This window comes from Oncorhynchus keta, chromosome 1 (assembly GCF_023373465.1).
Source record: "Oncorhynchus keta strain PuntledgeMale-10-30-2019 chromosome 1, Oket_V2, whole genome shotgun sequence".
NCBI lineage: Eukaryota > Metazoa > Chordata > Actinopteri > Salmoniformes > Salmonidae > Oncorhynchus > Oncorhynchus keta.
The window spans coordinates 71,725,829-71,737,504 of NC_068421.1; the positions used below are offsets into that span (position 1 = coordinate 71,725,829).

Sequence of the window (11,676 nt, forward strand, 5' to 3'; positions counted from 1 at the left end):
AAGACACAATCTTGATGGCACTGACAGAGATGGTCGTCTCGATTCAGGTCCTTAGGAAACTATCCAGGATTTTTTTTTTATGTATTATTTCTTACATTGTTAGCCCAGAAAATCTCAAGTACTATTACATACAGCAGGGAAGAACTATTGGATATAAAAGTGATGTCAACTTACCAACATTACAACCAGGAATACCCAAAGCGGATCCTTTTAACCGACTTCCACCCTGGACATTGGATCTTATCCCAGAGGCCGACCCAAACCAAATCGGTCGCCACCGGAGAGGCAGACGGAGCGGCCTACTGGTCAGACTGAGAAGGCAAGCAGACCTTACACCGCTTCCGAGCATATTACTCGCCAATGTCCAATCTCTAGACAACAAGGTAGACGAAATTAGGGCTTGAGTTGCATTCCAGAGAGACATCAGAGATTGTAAGATTCTCTGTTTCACTGAAACATGGCTCACTCTGGATATGTTGTCAGACTCGGTACAGCCACCCGGTTTCTTCACACATCGCGTCGACAGAAATAAACAACTCTCTGGTAAGAAGAAGGGCAGGGGTGTATGCCTTATGGTTAAAAACTCATGGTGTGATCATAACGACATACAGGAAATTAAGTCATGTTGTTCACCTGACCTAGAATTCCTTACAATCAAATGCTGACCGCATTATCTACCAAGAGAATTCTCTTCGATTATAGTCACAGCTGTGTATATCCCCCCAAGCAGATACCTCGAAGGCCCTGAAAGAACTTTACTGGACTCTATGTAAACTGGAAACCATACATCCTGAGGGTACATTTATTGTAGCTGGGGATTTTAACAAAGCTAATCTGAGAACAAGTATTCCTAAATTCTATCAGCATATCGAATGCATGACACAGGCAGGTAGCATTCTCAACCATTGCTACTCTAACTTCCGCAATGTATACAAAGCCCTCCCCTGCCCTCCCTTCGGCAAATCTGACCATGACTCCATTTTGTTGCTCCCAGCCTATATACAGAAACTAAAACAGGAAACGCCTGTGCTCAGGTCTATCCCATGCTGGTCTGACCAATCGGATTCCACACTTCAAGATTGCTTTGATCACGTGGACTGGGATATGTTCCGGGTAGCCTCAGACAACAACATTGATGTATACGCTGACTCAGTGAGCAAGTTTACTAGCAAATGCAACGGTTATGTTGTACCCACTGTGACTATTAAAACCTTCCCTAACCAGAAACCGTGGATTTATGGCAGCATTTGTGCAAAACTAAAAGCGCAAACCACCGCTTTTAATCAGGGTAAGGCGACTCGAAACATGACCGAATACAAACAGTGTAGCTATTCCCTCCGCAAGGCAATCAAACAAGCAAAGAATCTGTATAGAGACAAGTAAGGTCGCAATTCAACGGCTCAAACACAAGACGTATGTGGCGGGGTCTACAGTCAATCACAGATTACAGATTCTGACGGGCCGCCCCCAAGTGGTGGAGGTAGGAAACAACATCTCCACCACGCTGATCCTCAACACTGGGGCCCCACAAGGGTGCGTTCTCAGCCCTCTCCTGTACTCCCTGTTCACCCACGACTGTGTGGCCATGCACGCCTCCAACTCAATCATCCAGTTTGCAGACAACACTACAGTGGTAGGCTTGATTACCAACAACAACGAGATGGCCTACAGGAGGTGAGGGCCCTCGGAGTGTGGTGTCAGGAAAATAACCTCTCACTCAACGTCAACAAAACAATCGTAGACTTCAGGAAACAGCAGAGGGAGCATTCCCCCCATCCACATCGACGGGATAGGTGGAAAAGGGGAAGGTGGAAAGTTAAGTTCCTCTGCGTACACATCACGGACAAACTGAAATGGTCCACCCACACAGGCAGTGTGGTGAAGAAGGCGCAATAGCGCCTCTTCAACCTCAGAAGATGGAAGAAATTTGTCTTGTCACCTAAAACACTCAAACTTTTACAGATGCACAATCAAGAGCATCCTGTGGGGCTGTATCACTACCTGGTACGGCAACTGCGCCACCCATAACCGCAAGGCTCTCCAGAGGGTCAAGGACAAAAGATCAAGGAAAACGACCCCCCCACGCCACTTTTATAAAGTCTACATATCCTACATTACTCATCTCATATGTATATACTGTATTCTATACCATCTACTGCATCTTGCCTATGTCGCATGGCCATCGCTCATCCATATATTTACATGTACATATTATTATTCATCCCTTTACATTTGTGTGTATAAGATAGTCGTTTTGAATTTGTAAGATTAGATAGGTTAGATTAGGTTAGATATTACTGCACTGTCAGAACTAGAAGCACGAGCATTTCGCTACACTCGCATTAACATCTGCTAAACCATGTGTATGTGACCAATAAAATTTGATTTGAACCCATGCTTGTGGTTGTGTCTTTACATCTTCCTACATTTCTGAAGGATATTTTCATCTAGGTCATATGAAACCGCTAGCATTTGCAGTGCACTTTTGAGAACTGTGTTTTCCCACTAATTGCATTTTGGAACATTTGCGCTTACTGCCGTGTGCACATTGCTGTGATTATAATGTGAAGAAATAGCCTAACAGTTTATCAACATTTTAAGCTAAACGTTCAGATCTGTTGCATCAGCCTCATAGCTTTTAAAAGGGTGGTTGTATTAATTTGGATCTATCGCGTCCCACAACAGTCCCAGCTTGTCCTTCTCACACAGAAGGACAAGCTGACCAATAGAATAGGTTAACTTTTGTACTATGGGATATAGTAGATTGACATAGGCTAGTGCTTTTGCTGTTCCTTACTCATCTTGTTGGCTGACAAAGTAAATGTAGACCGTTCTTCTAACTTCTTGTCAATATGTGCCTCGGAATTTGATAAGAAGGAGGGGCGCCGTTGCATCCCTGATGCGTCTGTCTTCACTTGTAGACTACTTTGGAGCTGCAATACCTGTGAGAAGGATCTGATCAGGTGAAGGGCATTGGCTATTTAGATATCTGAAAGAGCCATGTAAGAGGTGCTTTAGAGCACAGATGATTGTCAGTCTGGAGAAGGGAATTATATTTATTATATTCAGCCCAAGGGCACAATGCACAGATTTTGAACGCTTGCTCAGCATCCCTACTTCCCACGACTATGCCTGCAGCACACGTTACAACCACAATGTTATTTAACTGGTCGTTCAGTACATTACAGTTCTATACAACATTGCTCACCGTTCTGTCATGCTGAACACACTCCTTCAAGGGTTTGCAAGTATTTATATGTATATATATATTTTTTCCTTTATTTTTAAAATTCATAATACAAAATGATCAACAACTTACATCGCTACATCAAACATGTATAATAAAACAAAACACAGGTATAAACAAGAAAATACTCAAAAATATATCAATGTATAAAACTTTTTTTTTAAAGAACGACAATTCTAATGCAATTGTAAACACTCAGAAATGGGGATAATGTCTTAACGAGATGATTAAATTCAAAAATATTTGTAATTTAGTATAGAATTCTGGAACTTTTGTTTGTGTATAAAAAACATGGGTAGTGTTCAAAACGGTAAATATGTATTCTGCAAGGTTTTCCCAAAATTCTATCACAGATTTACATTCATAGAACGAGTGAGTCAGATTTTCCCATTTTTTTAGCAGAAAACGCAGATATCATCAATAGTTACAAATTTGGACAACGTAGAATTACATGGATATATCTTATGTAGAATCTTAAAGTGCACTTCCTTAAATTGGTTTGGGATACAATATTTGTAAGGCATCAACCAAGCTTTTTTCCAGATAATGCCAGGAATAAGCATGTTCCAGAAAAATGTTCCTCTAGGCGTTAGTTGGTTCCGTGAATGGAAAATGTGTCTTAATGTATTTATTACAACAAGATTTCTCAAGTAAGCCCACGCCTTCCAAACTGAGTTCTGGATATGCTTTGTGATCATCACCAAAGCTAAGATGAGTTTATTAGTGTAGTTAGACCACTGGAAATGGCTTCGATCACAGAAATAAACTCTCTGAAAGGTATTGGAAACTCATTCAATGTTATAAATTGTTCATATGGAAGAATATTAACACTGTTGTCGAAAACATCAAAAACAATGTCAATATTCCTCTCATGCCAGCTAGGGTAGAACAATGACTTATTCCTTAAAGTTATGTCTGAAAAAATGTGCAGGAAACATATTTTCCAGGACATTAAAGCTTGTTGGTGAAACCTAGACAATTTAGCGGGTAATCTTTCAGGAATATAATTACATTTCAGTAAAAATGTAAGACCTCCCAATTTATTAAACACATTGTTTGGAATGAAATGCCAAATTGATTCTGTATTGACCAAACATATTTTCAACCAATTGATCTTGAAAGTGTTATTTATGTAAACAAAATGGATGTCATAAGGTGAATGCACCAATTTGTAAGTCGCTCTGGATAAGAGCGTCTGCTAAATGACTTAAATGTAAATGTAAATGTAAAATCCAACACTTCCAGACCTCCTTCAGCTGATATATTTGAGAGGACTGACTTTTTTCCGTTTGTAAGATTTATTTTTCCAGATGAAGTCAAGAAAGTTCTTGATGATCTCTATACAGGTAGAGGGATTTACAAATACAGATAATGAGATGTACACAACGCGTGACAGTCCCTCTACCTTGGACAGAAGCACTATCCCATGCATAAACAGATCCCAATGATTAAATATATGTTTTCTTAATTTTAGGAGAAATTCGAATGTTGTCTGACTAACATGGGTTTGTAAGCATCTCTAGTGACATTTTCCATGACATCTAAAAATTGAACGTTGAAATAGCCAATGACAGTACTGCAGAGTAGGTACGTCGGACATTACATACACGCCCTCCTTTCAGCGGTCCAATCACATAAGTGGTTTGTGTACTTGTCTTTCAGGTAAAAACTTCACATACCGTATGAGTTTGATCAGTCAGTGAGGGACATATTGCCTTTACTGGCTAGCTATGTAGTTAGACCGTTTACAGCTAATTATACCGAGTAATTCATGCAGTCAGGGGGCAGTAATTTTTATAATTTAACACATAGCTACGCTACTACAAATTGCCCGTATTATCAGCATTTTAACACAATCTGCACGCTTCGCTGAAATGCTTCTCCTGGCCGGCGTAAGGGATGGAAGGGCTAACAGAAGTGTGATATGCGTCCTGCTGCCCATCGCTGTCGCGGTGTTGCTGTCGGTCGGAGTTGCTGGGATCCAGGAGGAAAACAAACATGTCCAAGAACAAACGCCACAAGAGGTAGTTAGCTAGCAATCATTAATCAAATGCAATACACAGATGTTTCGCATGTATGCTAACGGTAGCATACTAGCTAACTATGGTTAGCAACTCGAAAGTATTCCACATAGATAGCTAATGCTAACTAGCTAGCCAAAGCAACGTCACCAGTATATATTCCCCTAGTCACTGACCTCCTTTCGAGGTTCACGTTTTAGGGTCGACATAGCTAACGTTAGCTGGCTGTTCCTTTCTAGCTCGTGTGGTGTTCAGTTCCGCGTTATGTCCATGTCACGAGCCCAAGTCAGGAAGTTGAACTGGCAAATCAAATTTATTTGTCACATACACATGATTAGCAGATGTTAATGCGAGTGTAGCGAAATGCTAGGGGAAGTAATTGATTCTCATAGCTAACAAGTATTATTGTGCCACTCCCTCTACGTGACTTGACTACCCGCTTCAGTTAGACAGCCTTTACACATTCCAAGATGCAGTATGTGGACATACAAATCATAACATGGTTTTCATGGCCAACCTGTTCTGGACCTCAAGTGACATTTGTTTCCCCCTTCAACAGAAAGCACCTACTGCTCATGCCATTGGCCCCGAGGTCAGTGGAAGTGACTCCAGCAAATCCGAGAACCTGGGCTTCATCCATGCCTTTGTAGCTGCCATCTCTGTCATCATTGTCTCTGAGCTGGGAGACAAGACGTTCTTCATCGCTGCCATCATGGCAATGCGCTACAACCGCCTCACCGTGCTGTTGGGGGCAATGCTAGCCCTTGGCTTTATGACCTGCATCTCCGGTTAGTGGATGAGATGAGATGGGGGGGCTGATGATCCTGGGGGTTTTCTGGGGTGGGGGAGGGGTTCTGGTTCAAAATGGGGTATACAGTTGAAGTCGGGAGTTTACGTACACTTAGGTTGGAGTCATTAAAACTTGTTTTCCAACCACTCCACACATTTCTTGTTAACAAACTATAGTTTTGGCAAGTCGGTTAGGACATCAACTTTGTGCATGACACAAGTAATTTTTCCAACAATTGTTTACAGACAGATTATTTCACTTATCATTCACTATCACAATTCCAGTGGGTCAGATGTTTACATACACTAAGTTGACTGTGCCTTTAAAAAGCTTGGGAAATTCCAGAAAATAACGTCATGGCTTTAGAAGCTTCTGATAAGCTAATTGACATCATTTGAGTCAATTGGAGGTGTACCTGTGGATGTATTTCAAGGCCTACCTTCAAACTCTGTGTTTCTTTGCTTGACATCATGGGAAAATAAATAAAAAAATCAGCCAAGACCTCAGAAAAAAATTGTAGACCTCGACAAGTCTGGTTCATCATTGGGAGCAATTTCCAAATGCCTGAAGGTACCACGTTCATCTGTACAAACAATAGTATGCAAGTATAAACACCATGGGACCATGCAGCTGACATACCGCTCAGGAAGGAGACACGTTCTGTCTCCTAGAGATGAACGGACTTGGTGCGAAAAGTGCAAATCAATCCCAGAACAACAGCAAAGGACCGCGTGAATTTGCTGGAGGAAACGGGTACAAAAGTATCTACATCCACAGTAAAACGAGTGCTACATCGACATAACCTGAAAGACCGCTCAGCAAGGAAGAAGCCACTGCTCCAAAACTGCCTTTAAAAAAGCCAGACTACAGTTTGCAACTGCACATGGGGACAAATATCGTACCTTTGGAGAAATGTCCTCTGGTCTGATGAAACAAAAATAGAACTTTTTGGCCATAATGACCATTGTTATGTTTGCTGAAGATCACCATCCCAACCGTGAAGCCCGGGGGTGGCAGCATCATGTTGTGGGAGTGCTTTGCTGCAGGAGGGACTGGTGCACAAAATAGATGGCATCATGAGGGAGGAAAATTATGTGGACATATTGAAGAAACATCTCAAGACATCAGTCAGGAAGTTAAAGCTTGGTCGCAAATGGGTCTTCCAAATGGACAATGACCCCAAGCATTCTTCAAAAGTTGTGGCAAAATGGCTTAAGGACAACAAATTCAAGGTATTGGAGTGGCCATCACAAACCCTGACTGCAATCATATAGAACATTTGTGGGCAGAACTGAAAAAGTGTGTAAGAGCAAGGAGACCTACAAACCTGACTCAGTTACACCAGCTCTGTCAGGAGGAATGGGGCAACATTCACCCAACTTATTGTGGGAAGCTTGTGGAAGGCTACCTGAAATGTTTGACCCAAGTTAAACAATTTAAAGGCAATGCTACCCAATACTATTTGAGTGTATGTAAACTTCTGACCCACTGGGTATGTGATGAAAGAAAGAAATGCTGAAATAAATAATTCTCTCTCTCCTATGATTCTGACATGTCACATTCTTAAAATAAAGTGGTGATCCTAACTGACCTAAGACAGGGAATTTTTACTAGGATTAAATGTCAGGAATTGTGAAAAACTAAGTATAAATATGTTAGGCTGTATGTAAACTTCCGACTTCAACTGTAAGTGGTGGGCATGGCCATGGTCGATGGTGTAGTAGGTGACCAAACATTTTAGAGGCCTTCCTGTTTTCTGCAGTGATCCAATGTTGCTGTTTTATAGCTAATTTTATGCAATTCTACACATTTTGCCATGTGGCGGAGATACAATGTTGCAGTTTGCTAATTTCCTGTAATTATACATATTTTGCTTTGAGGCTGAGAGAAAGAAATTCAGTTTTATAGCAAATTTCCTGAAATTCTACACAATTTGCCATGTCTTACTCTATCTGAATGACTCAAACTTCACGTCAATGGGGGGCCTCATGCCATGACCAAAATACTCTTGAATGCCTAGCTTTTATTTTGGTGATTGTTAGTTATCAAATATTATCTTTTATTAAAAAATATCTAGGTCCATTATCTTTTCTACATACTTTATTTCGTAAACTTAAACAAAGTTTGAGTTGTTTAAGTTTACACGGAAAGCTTTACAATCCCAACAATTATTTTCATTTAAAAAATATTTGTTTTAATGTTTGGATGTAGGCGGCCTGAAAAAAACACTTTTCTATGCAGAAAGCCCCCTGTGATTAGAATGGATGTGACATGGCTTCTAAGTTCATTAATGTATCCCAATTAGTGGAGGTACCACTGATGAATCCTGGATTTGTCCGAATGTTTGTCTGAATATTTGGATCTGTACAGACTACAGGGTCGTCACCTTGCCTGTTCTTTGTCTTTGTGTTTTTATCAGTGATGTTTGGTTATGCCACCACCATCATCCCCAGGATCTACACATACTACGTGTCTACGGCTCTGTTCGCCATCTTTGGTGTGCGCATGCTGAGAGAGGGGCTGAAGATGAGTCCAGACGAGGGTCAGGAGGAGCTGGAGGAGGTGCAGGCTGATATTAAAAAGAAGGATGAGGAGGTCTGTACACACACACACAGCCCATACCTACATTTGCATATTGTTATGCATTTTCATATAACCCTGCTGTATCTTGTTCTAGCGATTCAATGTTTGGCTTCAATCAATCAAATTTTATTTATATAGCCCTTCGTACATCAGCTGATATCTCAAAGTGCTGTACAGAAACCCAGCCTAAAACCCCAAACAGCAAGCAATGCAGGTGTAGAAGCACGGTGGCTAGGAAAAACTCCCTAGAAAGGCCAAAACCTAGGAAGAAACCAGGCTATGTGGGGTGGCCAGTCCTCTTCTGGCTGTGCCGGGTGGAGATTATAACAGAACATGGCCAAGATGTTCAAATGTTCATAAATGATCAGCATGGTCAAATAATAGTAAGGCAGAACAGTTGAAACTGGAGCAGCAGCATGGCCAGGTGGACTGGGGACAGCAAGGAGTCATCATGTCAGGTAGTCCTGGGGCATGGTCCTAGGGCTCAGGTCCTCCGAGAGAGAGAAAGAAAGAATATATATTGTATTCCTATTTCCTATAGCTGCAGATGTCTAAGCTGCTAAATGGGGCTGCAGATGTGGAGTCGGGCTCAGGATCAAGCCATCCTCAGAGGAAGTGGCACAGCTTCATCTCGCCTGTGTTCATCCAGGCCTTTACCCTCACCTTCCTGGCAGAGTGGGGAGACCGCTCTCAGCTCACCACCATCATCCTGGGTGCCCAGGAGGTGAGTCCTGACAGAGCCACTGTCGAGTCTGTCTGCTTGCCTAGTCAAAATGGGACATTCTGGCAAATGTTACACTGACTTCAAACCAAGGCTATAATGCTTAGGTGTGGCAGTGGATGCAAAGTCAGTTAATGATTATGGTCAGGATGAAGAGTTACTGTTGCTGTGTATACTCAAAAGGAATTATATTGTTAGGGAATTATTGTTGTGTGTTTTTTTTCTACTGTACTGTCATGCTTTTTGGTTCTGTGAGAATGTTAAAGATGTCATAAACCAATGCTCTGTCTCAGGATCCTTTTGGAGTGGCGGTGGGTGGTACTCTGGGGCACTGTCTGTGCACAGGACTGGCTGTGGTTGGAGGAAGGATGATTGCACAGAAGATTTCTGTCAGAACTGGTAATGTTTTATTTTCTTCCTTTCAGTGTTCCTGGTCAAGTGGTCATCATAGCCTATACTGTAATACATGTAGTAGTCATCAGAATTGAGTTATGGACTGTTTTTCTCTCCTCCTCAGTTACAATCATTGGTGGGATCATGTTCCTGGCCTTTGCCTTTTCTGCCCTCTTCATCAAACCGGATGCTGGATTCTAATTGGAGGGAAGACTTTCAGGCAAATTTTGTACATATCTGTAAAGCTCAACTATGTTTATTTAGTGTGTGTGTGGTTGAGAGGGAGAATATTCTCTAATGGGACTGAGCGAGTGTGTGTGATTTCTGTTCTCTTGTCTTACTAAGTCTGTGATCCCTCACCGGTCTGAGTCCTGTGGCCTACATTAAGGACAAGACTTACCTCTCCCTCACACTCAGGCCCGTCAGTACTGAGCTTGGGTCTGTTTATTCATTAATTCCCCATCCTTATTATTATATTATGCTTTAAAGTCCTACTCCAATCTAATTTTCACCTCATTTAACACCTGATTTGCGTAACGGGGGGCGCTTTCCTCATTTGTTCTCTATTGCACCAGTATTGTTCCTCAAGCAAGCCGGGAGGTCAATGACATCATAGGGCACCATCAGACCAACTCATCAAAAGCCCTACTCCTTGAAGTTTGCAGTTGCCCCCCCAAAAACACCTGTGCAAATTATTTTTTTTTTTACCCTTGTGTGTACTTTAATGTATTTATACTTGGGATATTGCTTTTCAATTGGAAAAGTACGACAACAAAAAACATGCCGGCTGAACACTGACTCCAGGTCTGTCCCATGGAGTCCAGTGTTATGGCCACTGTGAAGCGATTCAGTCCTTTTGATCTATGGCCAGGCCTCAGGCCAACTCTCATACGTTTTGTTCCCCTCAGAATATCATCTGAGAACAGTAACATTGGGCTGCCTTTGCTTCATAAACCCCATAATCAGTTGATCTACCATTTCTCCAGCTGTATCAGGGATGTGAATCTTTTCACGGTTGTGAGTATTACTGTTCAGCGATTTCCATCTGCTAGACAGGACATGCCAGTTCTAAGCATCATGGGGATCTTGATGCAGCAGTAACCCATTCAGTGTCAGTATTCTACATTCCAGCTTCAAGGCAGCAAATGGGGGGGGGACACACCCCACGGCCAGTGTGTCCCAATGGAGGCTGTGGGGGGAGCTATAGGAGGACGGGCTCAATGTCTGGAATAGAACCGTATCAAACCCCGTTTGACTCCGTTCCAGTAATTCCATTCCAGCCATTACAATGAGCGCTTCCTCCTATAGCTCCTCCATCAGCCTCCTCTGGTCTGTCTCCCACTCATATTGCTACTAGGGTTTATTAAGAGCTTGTGTCTGATGCCTACTGGCGACAAAATCATGGAACAAAATATTTCTTTGCTTCCTCCTAAATTTCACTGCCGATTAAAAAGGACCTAAGCCACTAAGTCTACTGCACCTGTCCTGAGTGCTTGGTTATGGTAGGTATTTACAACTTTGAGGCACAGATGAGGATTTTGTTCTTGTTAAAGGTTTGTATTTTTTTTGAAGGTACTGTAGAGAATTGTTTTTTTTGTGCACAGGGTAATGTGACTCCATTGTCAATATTTGACCAGTTGAACCCTGTGACGACCAAACAGGCGTGTACATGTACGTGGTTTGAGACAGATTAACTTTTGATTGTTGTAAATCCTGATCAATGCTTAAATGCTCAATAAAACCTGTCTTGCCTAGACTCTCTTACCCTACATTTTATGTACCAAGTTATTCTGGATATTTACATTTGTTATTTAGCAGACGCTCAGTCTTATCCAGAGAGACTTACAGGTGCAATTAGGTTTAAGTGCCTTGCTCAAGGGCACAGATGGATTTTTCACCTAGTCAGTTCATGGATTTGAAC

The 11,676-nt window shown here is 41.9% G+C and overlaps 1 protein-coding gene across 1 annotated transcript; it reads left to right on the forward strand.

The window, feature by feature from the left end:
* The first annotated feature begins 4,908 nt into the window (after positions 1 to 4,908).
* LOC118392557 (transmembrane protein 165-like) lies at positions 4,909 to 11,511 on the forward strand. The gene is made up of 6 exons (XM_035784619.2): positions 4,909 to 5,271; positions 5,828 to 6,056; positions 8,478 to 8,653; positions 9,183 to 9,365; positions 9,656 to 9,761; positions 9,880 to 11,511. Exons 1-6 carry the CDS (start codon positions 5,122 to 5,124, stop codon positions 9,954 to 9,956), a joined length of 921 nt encoding a protein of 306 aa, XP_035640512.2. The 5' UTR covers positions 4,909 to 5,121; the 3' UTR covers positions 9,957 to 11,511.
* Positions 11,512 to 11,676: the final 165 nt, after the last annotated feature.